Here is a 25,948-nt window from a genome sequence, read left to right on the forward strand (position 1 = left end):
GAGGAGATTTCTCCTCACTGTGGGTTCTTGCAATTTCAACCAGTAATGCCTTGCTATTTACTGTGGCCTTTCTCTAAAATTAGGAGAATTTTGAGAATTTTTCTAAAATAAGGAGCTGAAAACCCCTTCCTCTCCCACAGCTTTAAGGGTGAGAAATATTAACCCTTAGAAGAGATTTAAAACAGGATAAAACTGCTATGACACAGAAAAATCCTGCAGTGACACCTTGTTTCAGCATATGATATAAACCTGAGAAAAGCATAACATCCATTTGTCAGCCTCTCCCACCAAGTTTCACCTTTTATTTTCATATACTACATTGTTGAAAGCCCCACTTGTTTTTTGGGGGCTTTTTCAGAAGGTCAATTTATCTTAATTAATATCTAGATAGAGAGTAAACAAAATTTCAAAGGGGTCAGTTGGCCATTTCTGCAAGTCTTTCATTTAAACCATTTATCAAACCTTTCATAACAGCCACTAACATATGAGAAATGTTAAGAGAATGAATTTTTAAAAAATAAGTAAATGTTTTGCAAGGTGCTCCAGCCATAGCCCCAGAGATCAGTGTGATTTTTGTAACAGATTTCCTTCTCTCTCAGGGAACTTTTGCATCTTTACTGCAAAAGGACACAGGGGGCTACTGACACATTCCTGTGTAAAAGCAAAGCATGCAATTAGAAATCAAGCAGCTGTTTTATTTTCACCCATGCCTGCACATGCTGCATCCTGTCTTTTATTTTCTTGTAACATACAGATGCTTTTCTAGTTCTTCAGTATCATGTTCAGTGACTTCCTTAAATGTGGGCAAATTCTTCTGAGCCAGATTTTGGAAAAAATCCCATCTGGAAAATTTGAGTGATGATTAAGGTTGTGACACTGGCACAGTTGCCACGTGAAGGGATAGACAGTTTTGTTCATAAAAAAAAAAAGTCAAGAACTTCTGCAAGCAAGAGCAAGTATAACAAAAGCATGCACTGAGTTGTCTCCCGTGAACAGCACAGATCAAATGAGCCAATGCAACTGCTTCTGCTTTGCCTAAATAAATGCCTGGATCAGTCATCAAAGTAGAATTGTTTTCCACAGCAACCCAGATAGCCTTTGTGCTGGCCCCAGCAGTGATGTAATGGGAAAAACTCACAGGCATTCTGTCAGAGCCATGCAGATTGCTCAAATGCTGTTTCCCAAGGCTGCAGCCTCGCAGGTGCGCACTCAGCAGCCACCGACACTCGCTGTGATTAATGGCTTTTTCCAACGGTTTGCCTTACATTAATACAGAGAGCCAACTTTTACCAAATTATGGATGATCTATGGGAGGACTCCAGTCGCCTGGAGGCTGCCACATGTGAGGAAGCTGTCCCAGTCTATGCAATCTGGGTATCTCGGAGGTAAGCCAGGCTAAGTTGGGCATTGCCTACAAGCACTGTGGCACACACACACCTCCTGTCTCTGCTGCACTCTGCCAGAGGAAGACATTTAAGAGAACTAATGCCCAAGCCTCAACAGCCTCAGGCAAAGAGCCAAGGGCAACCATCAGTCCTGATGGAACCAATCGGAAAATGCTCCTAGCACAGGAAGCAACAAGCCCTCCTGACCACATCCGAGTCTGAGCTCCATACAGAACCAGAGAAGGCATCTGAAGTTCCGAGGAAACACCTCACACAGAGGCACCACTTCAATGTAGGAGCTCAGAGCCACTCAGCAATTATTAGTCAAACTGGAGGTAAACAACCCAAAACCAGATAACACTTGATAAAAGAGCATTTAACAAGAGAAGCGAATCTCATTCACTTATCCCTCATGTTGTAGCTTGGGATCCTGACAGATATTCCAAGTGTCATAAGGCTCCACCATGCACTCAAAAATATCCAGCGTACCCTAGGCACATTTCCTTCTCCCCAGAAAAGGACAACTCCTAGGGCCAGAAATAAGGAGTGACCTGAAGCATAGCTCTGCTATTTCTGGCATAATAGCCAGCAAGTCCATCATATGAAAAAAAAAAAAAACCAAAAACCAAAACAAAACAGAAACCAAACCAAAAAGAAAAGCACCTGCCACTTCACCCTTAAGGCTCCCTTGAAGGATAAAGGCTTGGGGCAGTGCAGGTGGTGCCTGGGGGGTGAGACAGCCTGTTGATAGCCCACAGGTGTAGCCCATCCAGGGACCCAAGCACAGCCACCCTGCACCCCATAAATGTTGGAGAGAGGAGAGTTCACCTCTGCTGTGGACAGCTGTGGTTCAGGGGGAAGGTTTGTATAGCTCAGGGCTTGTGCAACATCAGGTGGTAGGGAAGGAGTTCAGCTCCCCTTCCTCCTCTCAGCAAGCCTGGGCACAGGGCATGTGGCTCTTTACTGCATTGCTTCCAGCTGGAGTCAGCGACTGCAAAAACCTCATCACAAGGGGGGTAAGTGGAAGGTAAGAGCAGCACTTTTTGTTTTCTTCTTCCAGTTTTCCTGTTTGGGGGTTCTGTTGGATGTTGCTTGTTCCCTAAGTTGTCCTTAGGAAGAGCTCTCTCTCTGTGCCCTAGGAGTAGAGGATGCTACCATAGCTATGTGAGGAGCAGAGGGGATTGGTTGGTCTGCCTTTACCTTCAAGGTGTCTGATTATGGATTCTCCAAAAGAAAATATTGTCCAGGGTAACCAGAATGGAGAGGCTCTGGCCAAATGGGATGAAAGGGAGTAATGTAAACCTCTTGGAGAAAAATATGAAAGCTAAAGAACAAAAAGAAATCCTAGCTGAATTTAGCTCCTCTCTGGAGCAGCACGTGTGAGGCTAAAATTTCTATATAGTTTCTTCTAATCTAAGAGACAAATTACATCATGGTGGAGTGTTCTGGTTTTGTGGGGGTTTTTTTTCTCTTTTTTAAATTTGGGTGGCAGGGGGCATAAGGCAACTTGTGCCTTTCCAAACAGTGCTGCCTCAGATCACAAGCTGGTAAGGGATTCAATCTCATTTCTGTGTGAGCTCTACACTGCAGTGTGCCTTTCTGTAGAGCTGATGGCAACAGCATCTTTAAGGCAAAAGGAATGCAATCCTCCTGGGATACAATGGAAACAGTTGTTCTGCATCCCTGGAACTTCCCGTGGTCGTTCACATCTTGTGGGAGGTGAAGGCGTGTTCTGAGAAATGGGTGTTGCTGAAGACACTGAGCTTATGTACAAATTCCAAACACCCGTCACTGAATCCGTGGACAAGGTTGTCCAGCTACTGCAATGATGGCGTGGTGATGCCAGAGACTCATTCATGTGCCATGGCAGGCTCTGAGAGAAGTTTGAGACATTTTCCATCTACTTGCTTCCCCTGTTTCTAATTAGTTATGGCATTGGCATAAACTGGGATCTGTGTCTATTAAGCCCTCATCTGCTCTTCCTTATTCCCACATGAAATCATAATCCTTCATGCCATCTCAACTGTGCATTATGGGAGTGATTTAGGGTGCCTCGAATTGGAGGATAACACCTCAGGTACTGAACAAGTAGAAGAACTGTAGAGGAAAACAAGCCTTGTGTTACACACTGCTGCTAAGAGCACATGTGTTGGCACAGGGAGACCAATAGAGGAGCAGAGGAGAGGCTGATGTATCCACAGAAGAATTTGAAGAACAATCATGAGATTTTACACATGGCAGATGTCTAAGATATTTTGAGAGATTCTTCTCAGAGCCTCTAAGCCACAGCAGGGCCCTGCCACATATTTTGTTCTTCATATAATGATGCTGTGCCATTTGTATTGCAGGATTGATGCACTCCTGGGTGGTACCAGCAGGATAAGAAGTGTGGTTAAGAGTTGGCTTCAAGGGCCAAACAGAAATATCAGCCTGCAGCTCAATCCCTAGCCAAGAATGAGGCACTCAAGCAAGGAAACAGATTTCTTTCCTAAACAAGGGATCAAAGTATGATGAAGCAGTGGACAAATCTTAATATCTTCCAGCCAGATGAAGGAACAAGAGACAGTTTGGTAGTAACAGCCCATGGTAATCACAGAGGCAGTAATTGAGTCCCAATAAAAGTTGTCACAAGGTATCTTGCCCCACTTCCAGCATGGATAAAGATCAAGGACAACAGTTGGGAAAAACTAGCTCTGACCTGTAAGGCAGGGCTTGCTTGCCAGATGCTTCCGAAGTCTGGCTGCTGTGGTCATTCTGCAATCATCTTCCTTTAATTGTTATATGGGATCTGGACCTCTGAGGACAGCCCTAACTTGTGCAACCCTCAGCTAAACTTGCCTTGAAAACCCTGCCAGGCAGAGACCACCCCTGCTGATGGTGCCCTTCATCTGCAGAATAAAGACTGGACAGTGAGCTATTAAATAAATATTCAGCTTCGCAGTTTTTTTCAGAGGGCACCCTGCATTTGTTCCATGTGGACTTTTCCTTATCTGAGCCCACAGAGAGGTGGGGGTTGTTTTGGGGCAGGATGAGTTACCTTTGTTTGCCATGGAAGTCAACAGCCATCAGCAAGGAAATACAAACTTTACTCTGGAAACAATTTAGAGCTCATTACTTTTATTAGGCAAGCTGGTGGCTCATTTTCCCACTTACATTGAGGCAAGAGCTTACAGCAAAATAAAGCATCTACTGTTTTTCAGCTGCACATGGAGTCTCTAGACCTTTCTAGAGACTCGTCCAGAGTGAAGAAATAGTCTTGATTTAAAGCATCCCTATCTGAAAGAGAAGTTAAACTCCTCCTCCAATATTTCTAATTTTTTTTTCCATTATTCTCTGGGCAGGGGCAGGTGATTCCAATTTGATCTGCAGTTGGATTCCAGCTTCCTTGCTCCACTTGCATCATTTCATCTAACACATTCCTCTGGGGCTGCAAGAATGTCACTCTTCCATCTCAGCCTAGAGGTGAGAGCAACAAGAGGAGGTTACACCATGTAATTATGGTTATTATGCCAGTTAATAGAACTCCTCATGGCATAAACACTGTTAGCACTAGTCACTGCTGGGAATAGCTGTGTCTCCAGCTCTGCTCCTGCTGTTGGAGGCTTGGCACAGATCTGAGTCCAAGTCCAGATCTGAAGAGCAAAGCCCAAAGCCTGCCAGCTCGCACATGGGACCAAATCTCTCCCTGGGCTTGGGCAAACTTCTGGATTTTGGAGTTCAAGAATGGTTAGTGCAATGTAATGCTGAAATGTGTCATCCAAGCAGACAGTGTTCAGGCTTCAGGTCTACCAGCTTTCTTCCTGTTCTTGGAGTCAATCCATTGCCTTGTCTACCAAAAAAAAAAAAGCTTTTAAGCAAATGAGTGTAATCTCCAGGTTTGAGTATGACAGGTTTACACTCAAACTTTCACTCTTATCATGTATTTTGCCCATCCAATTGGCAGGCAACATTCTAGTGTTAACAGTCCGTTTCTTTCTCCCTTCTGTCTTGACAAGAAACTGCTGTCATGCTATTTTGATAGTCTGCTTTTAGAAAGATGAGACAAATACACACACATTTATACAACAGTTTAAAAATAAGTCTTTCAGGATGGGGAAAAAAAAAAGAATCCGAGGTGGCAAAGTTGTGACAGAACTTGGATTTAATTAATTGGATCTAGTTATTTGCACCATTTTTTGCTAACTGCCTGTGCTATCCTGGGCTGAGAGAACAATTTAACCCATTGCCTGTGAAAAATGAAATGACAGCAGCTACTCAAGTGAACTTTCACATTAACAAAGCGTGCTCTGGTCTTGATCAAAGACTGTATTCCTGGAGGACCAGAGTTCAAGCACCAGCATCTAACTTCGAGAGAAGAAAAGGTTTATGTGTCATTGCAAGGTAAACTTCAGAGTTTGAGCCCAAGGTAAACTTTCATGTCTGTTGGGGAAGATGAAACAGGAAAGCCTTGGAAATATGATTGCCTGACAAAAGATTTTGGGAATATGAAAACTACAGGCAACATCGAAATGAAAGCCACTTTTGAAATACCAGGTCTTAGTTACTGAACAACTAGAAAACAATGGTATGGCCGACTGAAGTAATCTCCTCTTGATGGAACAATACTCTCTGCTTGCAAACAGGTCCAAGGGTCAGAGCAGACCCTACTAGCTCAGCAGAAGGGGTCCAAAGAGTAGTTTTTAGAAGTTAAGATGTAACACTCTATGGTAATATAAGAACTCTTATAGGCTGTATGTAAATGCTATAGGATTTGTATCTTGTATTAGATTGGTTAGTGACAATTAGAATATTCAGTGCAGAAGATGATTTATTGTATTGTAACCAGGACTTCAGACATTCTCATTCTCTCACTCTCTCTCTTCTTCTCATTCTCATTCTCATTCTCAATTCTCTCTCTCTCTCTCTCTCACCCGTTCACTCTCTTGCTCTCTTGGGCCTGCTCAGAGCTGAGTCTACCAGCTCTGAGCAGTGCCCCAATACCCACGCCCTTTACAATAAACCGGCTGTGTCCCAAGACCTGCCTATAGAGATCTCTCGTCTCCATCCGTCACCGTCTACGTCCGGCCGTCCCGACTGGACCCCAGAACCCCAGTAACCTACACATGTCAGCACTGTTAGTGACCCTACACTGAAGCTTGATTTTGATCATCTCTTTCTTTAAGTCTCACTGTCATTTGCTGCCTCCTGCTAAGCTGAATTGGCTTCACCCATTTAAGCAGTGAGAAGTAATGTTATCACAAGTCATTGCTTCTAGGCACTTGTGGATCACGTCATGCATCTTGCAGGTTGTACCAACAGAACAAGCTCTGAGGAGCAAGGTTGAGATCCAAGAGAGACAAGAGACCAGTTTTGGGTGGCAACAAGCCATAAAATTGTCCTTGTGGATCTGGTGTAACCAGAACATATAATAAACCTCTGGAATGCTGATGCTGTGGTTGATCTGGTCATACCAGAGAAACCATCTCTAGCAACCTGGATGGCAGGAGCCAAATCATGAGCAGCTAACACCAAAGGCCATTGCTAGAGATGTATTAATGTGACTGTTGCTGTGCTGAATAATCACTGTGACTTTGTACACTGTCCACAAAACACCTGCTGAAAACTTCTTAAGTATTTGGCACCATGATAATATTTGTTGACACCCCAATGCACCAGCTTGACAATACAAGGGATTGTAGCCATGGCATCAGTCATTTACACCCATTCGTGTTGGGTGTACAGCCACCATGAAAGTTATTAGAAGAAGACAAATGTTGTTACAGAGGAATTTGTAGCCCTATAGATAGAAGTGAATGGAGAAGAGAATGAAAAATGTCAAATGCAAGGATAGCCAACATGAGCAAAGGTCCATCCTTTTCTTTTTCACTGCCTCCAACTTTCAGCCTGCCCCAGAAGAAGTCAAATGCATCCTTCCCAAAGCCTGACAGCATTGCCATTGTCTTCCATCCAGTGTGACACCTCTGGGGTGCTCTGCAGACCACCAGGGCTCCTCCTTAATGCTGCATCTTGCTCTGAAAGTCAAGGCACCTGTGAAAAGCAACTGTAGATCCTGGGTGGTTAGTAGACACAAACTTAATTCATGTTGAAGATGAAGGGTGCCCCGAGCCCAGGGCTCGTGTGAGTTCCTGGCTGTGCCCCAGGAGCGTGGGGTTGCCTAAGGTGAGTCATCTGGGGCTGCTTCCCCAGCTGTAAAGCAGGATAATACTTCTGTTCTCACCTCAGTTCGTTTTCTCTGTTTAGATTTCAAGCTCCTCAGGGCTGTGTCTGATACATGTATGTACAGTTCCTAGCTTAACAGAGTCGTGATCCAAACTGAAGCCTCCAGGCACTCCTGGATATTATATCATTGCTAATTTCACAAGAGGTTGCAATCAAATTCCTGTATAGGGGAAAAAAACTTAAAAATCCCAGAAAGGAATAAAGAAAGCTATTAAAAAATGAGGAACATTTTTGCTGAAGTGGAAATAATGGTACTTTGTCCCAAAATGTATAAAATATGTATTGCAATTAAATTCTCTATTGGTGAATTGCTCTACAATTAAAAAACACAGAAGCTTGAGTGAGGCAATTAGAATAATAGTAGAGTGTTAATTATAGCTTGATGGATTCTGCATGCTGTCAGCAATTACCTTCCAAGTGTGCACTTCTGAACCAACTCCAAATCCACAAAAAGACACCGGCAGAATTAGAAGTATCTTCCGTGTTGGCATGCCTTTGCCATTTTAAAATTTGTTTTCATAAATACTTCTGTAAGCTATTTAATTAGATTTAATGAGGTTTGAGGAAGAAACATCCTCCATGCTGCATACAGGCTCCATCACAGGCATTGACTCAGGGATGAGGGAGAGCACAATTCCTACCAGCTGCTCTTATTTTCCGTGCAAGGGTATCTTGTGCACATCTGACATGATTGGACCCAGGTTCCAGCAGAATTGCTTCTAGCTTTCTGTTTTATAAAGGTTATCTAAAACTCTCTCTCTCCATGGGAAACCCCATACCTACCCTCTTGCTCTTAAAAAATAATAACATGAATTGTTAAAGTTAATTGAAAAGCCTGGTTGTCAAATCTGAAAACACTGTAAAAGAAAAAAAAGGTCTTTTTATTTCTATGATTCCTTCCCCCACTGAGAAGAAGAAATCCTCTCCATAAAAGTGCTTTTGGGTCCAGCAGAAGACTTGACTGCTGTCTGCGTCAGGCAGCTGGCTGTGTAAGCTAGAAAATCCCTGTGCATTGTCTCAGATGAAATTCAAGGTTCCATTGACCAATTTGTACGAAATCTAAAAGACAAGAATAGGCACGGGGTGAGAATGTCCTCATCTAGAGTGATAGCTTCCCAAAAACGTGTCTCTTCTCACATCTTCCCTATCATCATCAAGGTAGCATTTCATCACCACAATCACTGATGCTGATGGTCAAGAAAGACCTTGCAAGATTTTTGCCCAGTTTTAGGACTACAGGCAGGAATACTGAAGCCCAGGCTTTGAAAGCCAAATTGCTCATCACTCTAAAGGCTGGCTTGTCACCTGCATTCCTCTTCTGTCAGTTGCTGATAATGCTCCAGCGTGCTGCTTTTTCTTGCTGCTGGCTCTTACACATGGGCATGGAGAACAGATGTGCCTTCATCCTCCTCATGAGACTTGTGAGGCTGCCCAAACTCCACATTCTGCATGGGGAAGAGACACTGAGGCTTTGGCATGGGACTCTCACAACCTGTGGGCCAAATGGAGTTTCTTTGGTTGGGCTTATCAGCAAATTCAACATCACACCCGATTTTTTTGTTCAGCTGAATCAATCTATTCTCTAGGTGACACCAATCCATCTTTGATGACTTTCAGGAATTTGTACATCTTGGGTCCCACTCTGAGCAGCCTGAAATGCCACTGCCCTTGTGCAGGCTGTTTTATGGCAAGAGATACATATGATGAACAGCATGATTGAAGCATCCTGCAGTGCAATGCCCTGTTCTGTTACAGGACGGAAATACGGCTCTGTCCCTGCGCTGAGGAGGAATCTGCAGTAGAAGGTTGCAAATTTAATCGAAGGTAGTGGAAGCAGGATTGGGCTGTGATATGTGTTTCTTTCCCTAAAATATCCCCCTTCTCCCCACGCAACTCCTGCTGTAAGGGGTTAAATCACATTCCCGCCTGCCGTGGGTGAACACTCCGTGAGCTTCCTCCCCTAAATGTTGTGTTGGGCCACATCCAAACTTGACCAAAGCCAGTTGGATGCTCTCCACTGAGCTCGGGAGCAGCCTCTAAATCGAGTCCTCAGAGCGCATCGCTGCTCTAAAATGAGTTGTGCCCGTAATGCTCTTGGTGCAGCTCCCTGGTGAGTCACGCTTCGACCCGCTTTGGGCTGCCTGCTCCTCTACCTCTGCCGTGTGCTGGGCTTCCACGCCTAAGGGTACATTTGGGAAGTGCAGCCTCTGCTTAGGTGTGGTCTGGAACACGCGTGAATACCTGATCCGCTCCTGCCACGGGGTCGTGGCGGGACACGCGTGTGCCTGTGGAGTGCAGTCCCACGGCCGTTTCGTGGCGTCCGGAGAAGGACACGCCGGGGTGCAGGGATGCCTTCAGGCCCTGGTGTTCCAGCAGATTGTCCGGATTTACGGGAGGGAGGGTTTTGGTGCGCGGGGAGCGAGCGCCGGGCGCGGCCCCTTTAAGAGGGGCAGCGCGGGGGGGCAGCGGCCGCCCGCGTTCACACCTGGAGTGGGAAAGGGGGGCGGGCCCCGGCGCCCGTGATTGACGGGCCACAGAGGCCAATGGGACGCCGCGGCGCCGCGCGGAGGGGGGCTCCTGCCCAATGGCGGCGCGGCGGGGGCCGCCCGGCAGCCAATGGGCGGGCGCGCGGGGGGCGGCGCGGCTACATGTTGCGGTGTCGCCAACGTGGGTCCGCGGCGAGCGGCGCTCGGGGCGGGCGGCTGTGGCGGCGGGTCTGACCCCGCGGGAGCGCACCGGGACCGGCCAGCGCCGGCGCCCGCCGAGCCCGAGCCGTGCGGCGCGAAGCAGGAGGAGCAGCAGGAGGCGCTTCCCGCGGCGGGGACGCGGACTCGATCCGCCCGGCAGTGCCCGGTGGATGCCGGTGCCGTAGCGCCCAGCGGGGCCGGCGGCCGAGGCGATGCTGCGGGCGGCGGAGCGGCGCTGAGCGCCTGCGGCGTGAGCGCTCCTGCCGCCTCCTCCCGCCGCGGACGTTCCCCGGTGCCGGATACAAAATGGCGCTGCCGTCACGGGCGGCGGCGGCGCTGCTGCTGCTGCTGGGGCTGCTGGGCTCGGCCGCTGCCGGCTGCCCCGCGGGCTGCGCCTGCGGCGGGGACACGCTGAGCTGCGGCGGGCTGGCACTGCCCGCCCTGCCCCGGGACCTGCCCCGCTGGCCGCGGCACGTGTGAGTACCGGGGGGGCTCCGCGGGCGGGGAGCGGCGGGGGGGACCCGCGGGGACGGACCGGGGGCGAGGCGAGGGGTCTGGGCAGCCAAACCACCGCTCTTTGGCTTGTTGTCAACAACAGGAAAACTTTAAACAAAAATCCCCGCGAAACTCCGGTTTATTTATGTAAGCGAAGCGGGCGCTAGCGCCTTGCTGGGCTGCGCGATGCGAAGCTTGTCCCGGGATCCCGTGTCCCCTCTGGCGCCCACCCGGCGCGGGGACGGGGGTGATGGAGGCGTCGGGTGCGATGCCGGTCCCGGGTGAGAAGTGGGAGCTCGGGGCTCCCCGTGTCTCGGTCCCATGCGGGGCTGGCCTCCGGGTCTCCCGGAGAAAAGGGAGCCGGGAGCGGGTTTGGCCTCTCAGCGATGGGATCTGCTGGAGATAACGGCTAGCCTGGGCTTCCGAATCCTTATTAGGACATTGTCCACCCATCCATCTATCTGTCCATCCATCCGCGCCGTCCCGGGGCAGCGGAGCGGGGCGCGCCCGGGTGCCCGAACCCCAGCGCCGCGGCCGCGGCCGCGCCCGCCCTTCTGGCTTTTAATGCTGCCAACTTTTTAGGCTGTGAAGTTCGAGGGATCGAAAGGGAGTTGAGGGCTTCTGGGGAATTTCAGTAAAATCCAGGTGTTTTCCAGTAAAGCGGCGCGGCTGGCTGCGCTCCCTCAGTACTTGCGTGTCTAGCGAAGTTATAAGGCTGCGGTGTATCGTATGTCCTGGGTGGCAGCTGAGCTCAGAGCCCGGCACCTGGTGGTTGCTGCAGCACTGTGGGATGTTTTTTATCCCTAGAAGGGTGTTTTAAAGTGCTCAGGTTCATGTCCAGGCACAGGACGGTGTCACTGCCGTTTCCCGGGCAGGGCAGCGGGTCTGCTCCGGTTGTGTGACCGCTGCTCTGGGCTGGTCAAAGCTGGAATTAAACGTCAGACACTTGAAGCTTAGGAGATCTGGGGGGAAAAGTGTGCTCAGCATTGACAGTCCAGGAGCACTGAGAGTATGTGTGTGCGATCACAAACTTGTAAAAATAAGTGCCCTCAACTGTTAATTAACTTGAGGAAATCAGGATCCAGAAGGGAAGAGTTGGGAAACAGCGCTTCTGTTCGGGGCCTCTCTGCTGTTCGAATAGATTTATATATTACTGAATCTCTAAAACGCCTGGTTGTAATAGATACTCCTCAGCTCTGCCAGCAGAGAGGATGGACACTGAAATGTTGCTGGAGATCATCCAGCTCCTTATTAAGAAGAATTATTAGAGGTTTGTCAGGTTCTCCTGGTGGTATTTGCTTTTGGCTGCAGAAATGCCTTGTTTTATGTGAAATTATCATGTGTCATATTGAGAGGAACGTGTGCCCTCTGCATTAAAGCCCTGACTCATCCCATTCACCTGTTGCTGAGTTGCTCTGAAGGATCCTTCCATCACCTTTCAGAGCAAGCTTGTAATAATTCCAGCATTCCCATGCACCTCTTAAAATAGGACAGCGTATCTTTGTTCGGGCAAGGAAGTGCGTTAATAGCCCAGACAGAACAAATTTATTGTTGTGTGGTCTTTTCCGGAGTGCTAATACCCGGGAGTGTCTTTTTCAAATGGAGCAGGTTTTGGGGTGTCTTGTGTTGAGTTTAAATTTTATTGGTGAAGTAACAGCACGTGTAAATCTTCTGCTGTGGACTGATCTTTTAGACACTTAGAATACAGTTTGTAATTTTGTATGTTACAAACTAACCAAAGAATTGGTTTAAATGGTGGCTTTTGTATCTGAAAATGCAACATTAAGGCTTTTTCCTTTCTCCACAGCTACTATAAAAAGAAGACGCTGAAGCTATTGCAAATATTTTGTTTTTAAAGTAATACTGTTTCTAATTACCAAATAGTGATTAAAGTTACCTAGTTCAGTTTGTGAACACAGGGATGAAGCATGTTTTTCAGGCTTGGTGAGATCATAAGTGTTCATTTTTTGTGCAGAGAGTTGATAACACACTTTTTTAGTGGTTTAATGTCCTCTATAAAAGCACCATGTGCTAGAGAAAACTTACGTCTGTGCAAGTATCTCTGATGCTTCTTGGATTTTTTTTTTTTTTTAATTTTTTTTAACGTGCCCTCTTAAAGAAAAAGAAGGCAAACGTGAAGGTCTGCAGTGGTCCGTGGCAGATGCGGGAGTGTTGCCCAGGGGGTGCGGGTTCTCCAGCCGTAAACTGGGGAGAGACAGGCGATGCTGGAGCTGTGCATCCCTCATCTCCGTCCCTTCTGGGCAGGCTGTGTCCCGCCGGAGGTGTCTGCTCCCCGGGGTGATAAGCTTGGGCATGTTCGATCGCTAGTAGGAGACGAGATAAATCCAGTTTCCAGTGACTCTGGTGGCAGTGCTTTAAATTCATTAAGGCGCTATTGAACAATCCCTCCTTAGCAGTTTATCTTTATTCCTAACGAGAGCCACAATGCTGAGGCAGTGCTTGGAATCGGTTTTCAGTGTGTTGGAGATAAAGCTTTTGTTTGTCGGGTTGGAAATGCGGCTCGGCAGCCGGGGAGGGTTCTGGAACAGACTTAATCACGCCGCGTATTTTGTCAACAGGACTATCAGTACCGAGGAAAAGCACTGGGGCTTTTTGAAACTATTGTTATTTCTCTGCTGGCAGCAGAGCTCGAAGTTGTAATTTTTCTCCCAAGCTTTCAGAGGGAATAGCTGATACGCAGAGGGGCTGGAGTCGCTCACATTTGACGTAGCGTGGCATGGATGTTTTTTGGGTTTTTTTGGTTTTGTTTTGTTTTTCTTAAAAGCAACAGGCAGTTCAGCACTGTGTAGCAGTTATATAAGTGTTCTTGACTTGCTGCACAGGGCACGTTGTAACACTGCCACGACCCATCCTGTCCTTGCACCAGCACCCACCTGCAGCTGGGAAGGGTTCCTGCTCCGTGGGGGCAGCCGGGAGAATCAAACTCTGCTGGGCAGCTGATGTGCACAGAGCTCCTTTGCAGTCCCTCCCCTTGAAGCTGTTGGAGGTGTTTCGTGTGTTGTGGTGTTTAAGTCTGAAGTTTGTTTTTACAATAGAGTGTTAAGTGTGGCATAAAGTTTAGGGCTAAGCTGAAGTACAGAATGCTTTGTGCCCCGAAAAAGCCAGGGCTCCAGCATTGTTGGTGATGTGGCGCATCCTCTGCTTTTTTCTCGTCATGAATCTTGATTTTTGAGGAGTAACAGAAGAGAGATTTCCTTTAGGTATCATGTATGATTAAGGGTTTTTTTCCTTTCCTATTTAGTGATAAAGCAATAGTATTTTAGGTACAGATTTTTGGTGAGAAGATTTAGGGGGCCGTGTGGCTGTGGTTGGATAGCTAATTCATTGCTAACATGGTCTGCAGGAAAGAAAGTTTTAATTTTAAACAGCTGTATTGTGCATATTTAACCCAAATGACTAGGGGATGTTTGGGGCATACTGACCATCCATGCATGGACCCTTCTGCCTCTGGGTCAGTGTGCACGTGCCTGGCACGTCTGGGAAAAGGCAGCGTCCTCAAGTATCCAGGAGAGCTAGGCTAAGAGCTGCTCTCTGTTTCTCAGGAAGGCTCCAGGGTTTGGCTATATGGATAAGTTGCCCCGAGGCACCAGCTGCGTGCGGGTTGGCTCTTTGCATGGTGCTGCTGCTCTCTGGAGAGATCAGGGCAGTGTCTGAATGCTTTTAAAAGTCCTGTGGGTGCCTGTCAGTGGTTTCAGGGCCTGGAAGTGCATTTGAACTAGAAGTCAGGAGCAGTCTCTTGCTGTGCTCAAGTGTGTACATACAAAGAGATTTTGTCCAAAGCAATGAAGCTGAATGTTCAAAATTACCTATAAACTTAAATTGCATGCTAAACTGGGGTTTTCGTGTATCAGGTCTTGTTGCTTTGCTTTCACGTGTGAGGGTAGCTTCTTTGCTTGCTTGGTAAGGGGCTGTGCTGATGCTGGTTGCATGGGATCCTTTGGGAGAAGGGCATTACTTGTTCTTGGGCTCTGGAGTAAGTCTGCTCCTGCAGATGCTGGAAGAGGAGGTGGTGTGGGGGACTCTCCTGCTGACAGTGCTGGGAGGGGGGAGTGCTGCTGGCACCACCTCTCCTGCATGTCCTGCTTCCAGGCCTGCTGAAATAATGGAACAAAGATTAAGTAATGGTCACCCTGGGCTCCTGGCCCCGCGCAGCTGCGGAGCTCTCAGCGTGTGCCGGCTGCCCGGGGATGGGCTGCCGCGCTTGGAAGGATGGCTCGGCAAAGGGATGTGGATCGGTGCAGGTGGCTGGTCCCTCTCCCTCCTCCTGGGGCAACAGTGGAAATCCAATCCTGCGAAGCCAGTGGTTCCCTGCTGGGTGGTGCTCCAAGGAGGTTTTCCTGCTCAGGTGGGACAGTGCTGGGAGCTGGTGGTGCTTGTGAAAGAACTCCTGCATGGCTTGCAGTGACACATAGATCTGGTGCTTCCCGGAGCATTGTCCTTGCCAGTGGCCCTGCTCCGGATAGTGCCCAGCCTCAGGGCTGCAGGATGGCTCTGGACCCTGCGGGATTGCATTTCCTGCGCTGGAGCTTGGCCCCGGTGGGTAACAGCAGAGCCCCTCCTTGCAAAGCAGTGCCTCTCCGGGCCTGCTGCTTAAGCACAAATAAATACATGTGCTTGCAAGTAAATCCACCCTTCCTGTGTGAACATGTGTCGGTGGATTTGCTGACCACCCTCAGCATGCCGCAGTATTTATTTATCAGCTCCTACAGGAGGGCAGCAGTTAACAGCGAACCTTCTGCATCTTGCATCTGCTGTCTGAGCTTCTCATCTCCACCCCTCACTGAGCCACAGCCGGGGCAGAAATTGGCTCATCAGACTAGGATTAAAAGTAAATACCTGATTGATAACAAAGGATAAAATACCCCCACTTAAGCCCTTCTGGCTCTCACAGAAGCCCCTGGCTTCTAGTGAAAGGCTCTAGGACCCCCTCAGTCTCCTCTGCATATTCCTCTCCCCTTTTGAGAAACTTCATGGCATTTAATCACTTTGAGACTTTTCCTCTCTACAGTGACTGCAATTTGAAACGCAGGGGTCCCATACAAAAGATGCAAGTGCTCAATGGGCTGTGTTAATATTCAGTGCCATTTACAATGGGTGCAGTTTGAAAAGGGGAGAATGGATGGTCTGGGAGCTGGGGGAGGAGGAGCTGCAGAGGGAAAATTCCCAGGGAAGAGGAACCAGCGTCTCAGTAGGCAGTTGAAAAGAAACTAATACACCATCAAGTGTTCTCTAGAAAAATCAACTATTATGTGTTAGGTACAGCTTAATATTTTTTTTTCTTTGCTTGTGCAAAGTGCTCTACAGTTTTCTGGATGTAAGGTTTGGGGGTGGCTGAGCTTTGCAGGATTTCCTGCTTGGAATTTAAGGAGCCAATGCGAGGTTGATTGTCTTATCCCTTCACTTGTTGGCATCAAGAAGCTAAAAGTGGTAGACATAACATGTAACACATCTGGGACCCCAGATACTTCAACAAAGCATTTCAGGTACTTAAATGCTTTCTCCAGCATGGGTGAGATTTCACTTCCCTGCTTAAGCTGCTGCTGGAGTCCTGTCTCTGATGGGGATTTAGGCAGATGTAGAAGTTCTTCGAAATGGGGCTTTATTTGATGTGTGAACCTCACCTGGTGCAGGGAAGTCCGGGAGCACTGGAAGGATGCTCCCAGACTGCAGCTTCAGAAGAGCCTGCTGGAAGGGCTCAAGGTGGTTTCATGTTGAGGCAAATCCCCCAAGAATTGTCCCTGAAATGCCCTCCTGACTCTGCTTCATGAGCCCAGGTGCTCATGAATATACGTGCGTCTCCCAGCAGGGCAGCTGGGAATTGCTGAGTGTCACCCTGGGCATGCCCAAGCACTGCCTGCCTTTGGGTTTGGAGTGCTTTGATCCCTCGAAGAGGGGTTCAGGTTTTGTCTTGAAGTTAGAGTGGCTGCAAATTGGGATGATGGCTCTCATTCCTCAGTAGCCAGCTCTGCTCAGAACTTGTGTATTGTCCCTGATTTGTGTGTTGGCCCTGACTGGTATGTCAGCCGCACCCAGAAACTCTCAATTAGGGCTGCAGGGCTTTTAATTGATCTCATTGGCTGCCCTGCCAGACACCTTGGATTGAGTTAGCTCAGCTCATCAGCTTTTAACACAATCATTTTGTGCTGCTAACCTAATCACCCAGTGTGACTCCCTTGTCTTGCAGTGTGGAGCTGGATGGGATCATGTGGATGAATGCAGCAGAGATAATTTAGACTAATGTTGCTTCTAAGAGCCATCTGTGGAAAATCCAGGCTTCAGGTTGATCAGCTCTGCAGGACCTGGGCTGGGCAGGAATTAGCACCTCTTGCAGGGTGAGGGGAGTGAGTGATTTAACATAGAAGTTAGCTTTGGTGAATAACAATAAATAAAGCACCTGGGCCTGTGTTGTGGTTTCATGCAAACCTGCGCACCCCCTGACAGCTCTCTTCTGAGGTCCCTTGCTGGTTTTCAGTGCACGTGAAGAAAGAAGCAGAGTATGAGGCTCCAGGGTGTGCAGGAACTGCAAACCCTGGAAGAATACCTGTTTCCTGGTACATCCAGCTATTAAATGATGTACTACGATATATTGTTTCTTTCCTAGCATGCACAGAGGCCTAAGTCAAGGACTAGGGTGCCGTTGTGCTAATGCACGACATGAAATACCTATTATTATTGTAGCTGAGTCATCCATTAATAGTTAACCAAGTCCTGTGCTGCAGCCTAAGTCCTACAACCCCAGCCTCCTCTGGCTTCAGAGCAGGACCACAACATATGTAATATGTTACACTCCCTCATTATGTTTTCAGCACGTTGTCTCTCAGGCCACAACCATATAATTTTGGAGATGCCTAGAAGCAGGGCCTGCTATTTTAGGGTCACCTCTCAAGACCTGATGACGTGTCACGTCCAATTCCAGGAGCATGGTTCACTTCCACATGGGTCCATTTGCAGTTTGAGTAAGAATTGAAGGAAGGGTCTCAAACTGCAGCCATCTGTGTAGTTTTTATTAACCATGCTGGATGTGCAAACAGGATGGTTGGTAATGTGCACCTGCCATAGCAGTTTTGTAGCTTCCCACAGTGGCTTTGTGGGGATTTCAGGAGGAAAAGTATAGGAGACATAACAACTGAACAATTTGATGTAGAGCTACAGATTCTTAAAATGTTATACACAAGTTGCATTTAAAAATGCATTAGCTGCCTAAAGCTTTGTTTTGGAGATAAAGATTTTATGTGCAAGGGAATTTGTCTTTTTTTGTCTTTTTTTTCCAGGGTGGGAGGCAGGGTTTGGGTAGTGTCGATATTGCTGCTCATAACAGGGCAGTAACTTCTGTGAATTTTCCTTTGGTGTCTTTTTTGGGCCTGCTGGGGCAGTCTCATTATTTTTTGAAATTGGGAGAGGTGCAGTCTTAAATGTAATTCTTGTAAATCCTACTCAACTATACTCAGTTGCATATTGCAAACATTTCCCCTTTGAAGGTGCCTGTTTTTTAGATGAATCCTTTCAGATTAGAGAACACACCCTCTTGAGTTCAGTGGAAATTTGGCTGTGAAATCTTGAACTGAAATGCTTTTTCCTAGACCACCTCCTCCAACTTTTAGGTTTTTTTGCTCCCTACAGGAAGGCAGACAAACCCTCAGGTGTAAGGAGGAAATGAGAAATTCAGAATGCCAAGTCTGGGCAGTGCTGTTTCCCACTTGCCCACACACAGGGACAGGGATTCATCCTCACCACTTACATGTTTCTCTGGTTGCCTGAAGCTTGTGATTTTGGGATGGGCACTTGCCAGGATGGAACCCTGTTGTCTTTCAATGCTATGAATACACCTCTGCTCTGGAGAATTCATCATCAACACCAGCTACTCATGAGCCTTTCTCCAAAATACTGACCTGCAAGGTCCAAATATACTTTGCCTAGCTGGTATTCAGGCTGCTTTATTACTTCACTTTTAGTGTGTTTTAGCCTGCTGCATGCCAATATAAACACAAGTTTTCAATGTTATCTGTCATATAAAAAATACTAAGAAGTGATGGCTGTCCAGCAGGGCAGTGCATGCAGCGTGTGTGGCAGTGTTTGGCTGAGCCCTGGTGCAGATAGGTGCTGGGGTTGAACTGGTGGAAGATACTCAGTTGGAGGTGACAGGTTTGCTGGACACTGATTTGTAGTAGTTGCATTTATAACTGCGGTGCTGGTGGTGTCCTGTGTGCGTAGGTGCTCCGCTGGGGCTCGCTGTGGGTGATGTCTGTGTAGGAGTGGGGTGGTGGGAGACTTTGTGGGTGGGGGAGCTGCTGGTCTATGTGTTGTGTCCTGGGTAATAAAACAGTGATCGTAGGAAACGGCCTGGCTGGAGGCCCTGTGAAAAATTGCCCCCTAAATGTGTTCCAGTTGTCCAAACACTGGTGCCTCTCCTCGCTGCGCTGTGTGCACGGGGGGAGCCTGGAGCTCACTCTGCCGTCGCTGCTGCCTGGGGAGCAGCCCCAGGCACCTTTTGCTTGCTTTTTGCTGTGGCTCTGCCATTCACCTGGGTTCCAGAGCTGTGGAAAAGCACTAGAAACAGTCCTTTAGCACAGGTTTAGAAAATGTCCTCTAGCAGTCTGCACAGGATGAGCTCTTCTGCAGCAGCCCAGTCCATGAGCAGGCAGCCCAAACTTGGCTGTTTCCCGGCACAAAGTGGTTGCTTTGAGTTGGAGCTGAAAGGTGCATGGAGCCATGGGATTTCCTCCTCTCTCGTGAGACTTTGCAGCCCCAGGGAAATGTGAGGATGGAGGGGTATGACAGGGGTGTGTCCATGGCCTGTGTCAGCAATGACCTCTCTCATTTGCAAAGGCTGAGGAGGTATATCTTGATCCTGGATGTTCCTGATCCTGTTCCCCTTCTCTCATGCCCAGTTACTTCATCACTCACCCACCTGTGTGGTGATGGCAAAGGCATGGGCAGAAATGCCAGGTGCTGCTGACACAGGGCATCTGGCTCGTGCTGGAGGTTTTGCTGCCTGTGGTCTGGCCTTGCTGGGAGCCAGGAGAGCATCCCGTGTGCTGTTTGTCCATGTAACTCACTGTAAACCTTTGTCTCCTTCTGAACCGGGGCAGAGTCATATCCACACTTGTATTTCATTTGTTTTGGCAATATGGGGAGACTTCTCCTGTTTTAGGAGATTTAAACAAACCATGTGATGTTTTATTTTGAAAGGTGTCATAATAGTTTGTGCTTTTTCTCTGCTAAATGTACTTTTGTGCTGTTCCTGTCTGTTGGTCTATAAACAAGTCTGTTCATTCTTCTTCCTCCTTAAACAAGTCATCTAAGTCTGAGTTTCTGGCTTTTGAACACCTTTGGATTCTTTTGGAGTACAGCATGCATTTTGCTTATAAATCAGTAAATAAAGGATAGCGTGTATTTTTAGACTTCTCTGATTTGGAAAGATTTGTGAGAGTCGTGCCATCTTTATTGTTTCACATGGTTGTAAACTTCTTGTATATCTCCTCTCCCACTTTCCAACCTTTGTTATTGAGGTGGTGACCATCCAAAAGCTGTTGAGGTTGATTAAATTAAGGGGTTGAATGACAGTTCATAAGAGTGGATAAATAAACTTTTCCTGTTACAGTAAGTTAGAAAATAATACTAAAATGGGTACCTAGGTAGACTGCCTTTGCTATGTGAGTGGGCAAGAAGTTTTCTGGTTTGGGAGGAGGTCTGCAGAGCTGAGGCTTCACCCCTGATCTCTGAGCACTTTTTCCAGAGTCGTGTCACTTGTTTTGCCTGCTGGACGAGGAGCTGGCAGCCTGTCCCTCCAGCCCACAGGCATGCAGCGGGACTCCTTCAGCTCCTGCAGCTTCAGTAAAAGCATCTATTTATCTCCGTGAGGCTGAGTCCAGCTCCCCAGTGAAGTTGCTTGGCTTCTGACTCCTTGGTGAGCTGAAGCTCTTCCAGGAGCTCTGGTTTCATCCTTGCTGACCTTACCAGCAGAGACATGTACTGGTCTTTGAGTTAATCTCCTCAGACAGAAACTTGTACAGACCTAACAGGATGTGTTTGGCTTACACTGTCTCCTTAAAACAACAGCTGGATTTGCTCCTCCCTGGTGCAATAATCTCTCTGAGGCAGGTACTGCTGTTTGCCCAGGTTTCCTGAGAGAGGAGGTTGTGCAATGGTCCATGTGTCTGTTCTCTTGTCCCAGAGCTTTTGATGCTGTTGACCAGCTTTACTTTAAGGGGTGAACTCAACTTTGGAATGCCTATCTCTCCCATAGGCAGCAGGCTGAGGAGAGTGGCTGTATCCCCACTGAGGGAAGGGAAGCAGTGTGAGATTTTCCTGTATGAGAAATCAAAGAATCTCTGTGGGAGAGAGCAGTGCTATTTAACCATCCCTGCAGGAGAAGTGGATGACAGAGACCCAGCTGTGAGACAAGGCTGTGCTTACCTCTGTTAGGAGGTTGGTGAAAGAGGTGTTCAGAGTCCTGCTGGAATGGTGCTGGCATTAACCTGATATCCATAGCCAGGAGCAGAGGGTTTGGTGCTGGGTTACCCCTTGCATTGCTCCTGTGAACAGGGGATGCCATGGAGAAAGCACCCAAATCCTGGCCTCTTTGGGGACCAGCATGGCTTTCTGTGTCTAAAGTGATGTCACCAGTGCAGTGGAGGAGCATCTCAGCCAAAGCAGCAAGCTCTTGTGACTGCCACGGCCACAGCTAGGGATTGGTTTTGGTGACTTGCTGCTCTTCTTGGTGCAGAATTCCCAGGAAGAAGGTGCCTTCATGGCCTGCTGGGCTGTCAGCTGTGGGTGAGAAGGAGTGGCCCTGGGTGTCTGCATCCCCCTGGCAGCACCGGGGCAGGGACTGTTGCCTGGGGCCCCTTCCCTCGCTGGCTGCTCAAGGGATCTGGGATTTACAGCCTCTGCGAGGAGAAGGCAGAGCCATGCAGCCGGGCAGCATCCTCGGGAGATGCCAAATCCCAGCCCAGGCTGTTTACTACAGTTTTTCTCTCACGGTTCCTAGCACTTGTCTCAAGTGTTACCACTTTGTGGTCTGCTTCACAAGAGCCTAGGCTGTCCTTTCAGCTGGCAGGGACACTGGGACTGTGCTGCATCCCTCTGCCTGTCTCCCAGGCTTACTGCAGCTCCCAGGCTCTCCTTTATTCGGACTGCTCAAGGTTTTTCCCAGCACATTCCCTGCATGTCCCTGTGCCCAGCCCGTGCTCAGTGATGTTTCCTCTTGCAGCTGCGGTGTGTGATGAGCACGGTGTGCTCAGGCTGGCTGGGCTCTGTGTCCTGCTGTTTACTTTGTTTGCTTCTTTCTCCAGCTGGGAATACTTGAGCCAGCTCAAAGGCAGGGCTTGAAGTGCCCTGTGTGCAAGTCGTAATGCCAGCATGGGGCTTGCTGGGGAACAGGCTGTGCACCACTAAGCCCTTTAGGTTTCTCATAGATGGAGTTTTTTTCAGGTCAAAACAACACAGATCCAGCCTTTTGGGGGAGGAGGAGGTGGCAGCTGAGCACTTCTGGGGCTGTGTGTTAATGTTGCTTTGTTTGCGAGATACATTGTTAAAAGAGCAGGAATTCAGCACAGGCTTACAAGTCTGTGCATTTGGAAACAAAATGGGGAAGTTTCCCTGTCCAACAAGTTCCAGTTGCTTCCTCTATGGTTTCCTGAGTAGTTCTGACTGCTGGTTATAAAACAGTCTCTTGCCATTGCAGGGTGCATCATTCCCCAGATCTCCCTTTGGACCACCACCTATCTAGGCTGCTCCATCCCATCCCTGCAGGCTCCCTGGGCTGATGGCAGCTGGTGGCAGGAAAATTTCCAATCCTCTGGGAAGTCAGTTTCCTGAACATGCTGTGTAATAAACAGCAACAGCCCTCATGAGACTGGGGTGGGATTGGAAGTGAATTGAAAATGTGCATTGAAATAATTTGGGGAGGTTATGGTCTGTCATAACTGAAAAGCCTTTTGACCGTTTTCCTGCTTTTTAGATTTGAAGTGCAGAATTCCTCTTGACTTGTTTGGGTGGCTTTGGAGCCACCTGACTGTGCCAAATGTGGAAGAGCAGAGCTGGTCCTTCTCTTGGCATTCCCGTGGTGTTGGGAGGGGGTTGCAGGATGCCTGTTTTGGTCTGGGTCCATGGGGGCAAAGGCAGGGGACAAGCCAGGAGGGAGCCCTCCAGCACCACTCACCCTGCCAGGCCTTCAGTTCCTGACTCCTTCACCATCCACTGTGGCCACTTCCACTGGGGGCTTTCAAGCCAAGGCGAACCAACTCTATGTGTAAGACTTGATGGTGTTTTGGGGCAGTATGTGGCTCTTTGACCCATGCCCAGCCTGCCACAGTGGTTGTTTTCCAGCCTTGCTCTGCAGACCTTGTTGCAGACCACAACACTGGTCTCCCTCAGTTGAAAGCATCCCTCCAGTCTTCATCTCATGGTGTCTATGGGGACTTGTTGGGAAGCAGGGCAGGAATAAATGCCAAGCTGATGCAGGCAGGAGCTGGGCCTTGCTTTGGCAAGACTCCTCGGCCTGAAAATGGCCCTGTAATTAAAGCAGCGAAGGTCTGTCTCACCTAATGTAACCCAATAAACATTAGGCTTTATGGATAAGCTAGAGGTTTAGTTTTCTCAGTTTCATGGAATGCAATGGGTATTTCCAGAGGAAAAGTCAAGTATTGTCCCAGGAGCCATGCAACCAAACGACCAAGTGTGGCTTGTCCCCTGGTGCTTGTGGATGGGGGGGCATTGGGATGTGGATGGATCCTGTCTGGGAGAAGAGACTCTCTGCCCAGAGCTCTTTCACAGCATGATCATCTCTGTAAAGGCCAAGAAAACTTGATCTGGAAGACTGTTTTATTTATTCATTCCTAACTCCAGCCCTGCTTTGAGGGGAGCGCATGGAGGCCATCAGCCTTGCTAGGCACGCAGGCTGTCCTGGCACAGCCACGCTCCCCTCCTGGAAGAAACGGGTTCAGGGTAATATTTGAAATGCAACAGAAAACCCACACTTCCTTCAGCATTTTGACAGTTGCATTTTTCATCTTGGGCAGGGTTTAAAGTTTTCTCCAGCATTCAAGGAAAGTTTTGGTTTCCCTTTGCCCACATGTCAGCATTCCTGAACAAAGCAGCCTCAAGATTTGTGGAGCAAATTCTTGAAATTCTGCAAATGTTTTAAGCCAGAAAATGTTTCCAGAAACTGCCTGACCTAAGAAAGAGTTGGTAGGACTTGGGCATGGCTTAGGAAAAACGAATAAGGCATTTTTATCCTTCTTTAAATTAACATAATTCTGACCAAAACCACCATTCCCAGTCTTGAGAGCTGCTGTGCTCTGCCACCTTGTTGTTCTTAAATTACAGCTGTGCTTATTTGAATAAACCAGATAAAAAAGATACAGATTTTAAAACTGAGGCTTCCCCTGTTCTTGCACTGACTTCCCCAGTGATCTTAGTGTCATTTAAATCTGAAAAGGAGTTTAGATACTTAAAAGAAAGGGGAATAAGGGTGTGTGGCAACTCCTGTACCTGCAGGTACTGCAAACCTGCTTAAGGTTCCTGGGAATGTTCTTCTCTGCACATCTAGAGGTGATTCGGCTGGGTGGCCACCAGCACCCCACAGTCTGTGCTCTGCAGAACCCATGTTGCTGTCCTGGTCTCTCATGGATGCTCCAAACATTGAGTTTATGCATTGGATGTCTCTTGCCATGAGCTCTTTATTAGAGGCATGACCATGAGTGACCAGAAAGGGGATGTGGAGTGTCACAACACCCGAAGCAGCTGCAAGGAGGTGCTGGGAGGCAGGAAGACTCCTGTGTCTGGGACCACTGACTCGTGTATCTCATAACCTTGTGTATCTTTTTACCTTTTCTAAAGGTGAAACCCCAGAGCAGACCCATTGCTGTTTTGTCCCAAGTATAGGGTTTTTTTTTTTTTAAGTTTCCTTGTTTTTGTGTGCACATTCATGGTGCTGGGGGATTGCGGTATTAACATTTTCTCTTCAGAGAAGAGGTTTGAGTCAGACTGAAATTGCTGATTGATTCCCTTTTTTGCTCTCCCCCTTTTTCCGGTTGAAGTCAAGAACCACTTCAAAGGCTCAGATGTGTTGGTGCCAGACGCCACACAGTTATTGTTAGAAGAATTTGAAATATAATTGAAAACAAACCTTTGTTCAGCCAGGCATATCTGGCTGTTGACTTTCACTCACGACAGAGGTGGGTGCTCAGCCTCTTCTGCTAGATTTGATGTCTACACACTTGTCATGGCAGATGAATTGCCCATGAGTTTACATCTGGTAAATGTTTGCAAAATCCAGAAAATGTGTATTTTTAAGGCGGTTTTTTCCTACCTAGGAACCCGCACTGACGCTCAAAAGTTGCCAGCATATTTGTGGAATTCCTTGCAGTAATAAAACACATCAAATTGGTCTTGGCAGGCTGATTTCAACAGAGATGCTCCAAGTCCAGGTTTCTCAGCTTGGCAAGCAGAGTTGTCCCACTTCCTTTTAAGACTCATCTCTTCTGTGGGGTATAAGGATATTGTTTAACGTAATATCAAAAATATTTGTAAAAGCATGGATAATACAGATGTCGGCACTCATTTCAGCTTTATTTGCTGAGAAAGCAGAGGCTGCTGTAGGAGGTTTGCAGTCCAGCTCAGTCAGTTCTCATGGTGAAGTCCAGGAGGCTGGAGGCTTCCAAAGGAGCCCAGCAAACCTTTGCCCGTAGCAGCCCTCGCTTGCCGGGTGCTGAGTACAGGCTGTTGTTTTCATACCCCGTAAGGTTATATTTGCAAACATGGTACCTGTTTGCAAGGTGCACAGTGTGTTTTAAGTTCCTGTTTCTTGTAGTTGTTTCCTATATAAATTTAGAAGAGTGCACCAGGTCTGTTTTGGGGCAGAATTTGAACTGTGCTTGTGCACATTAACCCAGAGCATTGCCCCAGGACTTGTGTGCCACTCCGTGTTGTGCTCTGCCCCTGCCTGGTATGGCCACCTGGACATCACTTTGTCCCTCCTTGCTTGCAGGTACCTGGGCTTGGCCTTCCTTTGTGTCAGGTCTGAGACCTGCTCTGAGACCTAAGAGCATTAGTACAGTGGGCTATAGGGGGCTGGGTCCCTGCTGGAGGTTACTCCTGCAGCCAAATTTGGACAAAAGAGTCCCTCTGGAATTTAGT

At 48.0% G+C, this 25,948-nt stretch overlaps 1 protein-coding gene across 1 annotated transcript in view; it reads left to right on the forward strand.

Annotated features, from left to right (window-relative positions):
* Positions 1-10,330: 10,330 nt before the first annotated feature.
* Positions 10,331-25,948, forward strand: part of LRIG1 (leucine rich repeats and immunoglobulin like domains 1) — a gene marked incomplete at its 5' end in the record, with an annotated part of 90,076 nt that continues 74,458 nt past the window's right edge. The window contains one exon of the mRNA XM_048315993.1: positions 10,331-10,767. Coding sequence (XP_048171950.1) covers positions 10,331-10,767 — 437 coding nt within the window. The remainder of the gene's footprint in view (positions 10,768-25,948) is intronic.

The sequence above is a fragment of the Corvus hawaiiensis genome, chromosome 11, assembly GCF_020740725.1.
Source record: "Corvus hawaiiensis isolate bCorHaw1 chromosome 11, bCorHaw1.pri.cur, whole genome shotgun sequence".
Classification (NCBI taxonomy): domain Eukaryota; kingdom Metazoa; phylum Chordata; class Aves; order Passeriformes; family Corvidae; genus Corvus; species Corvus hawaiiensis.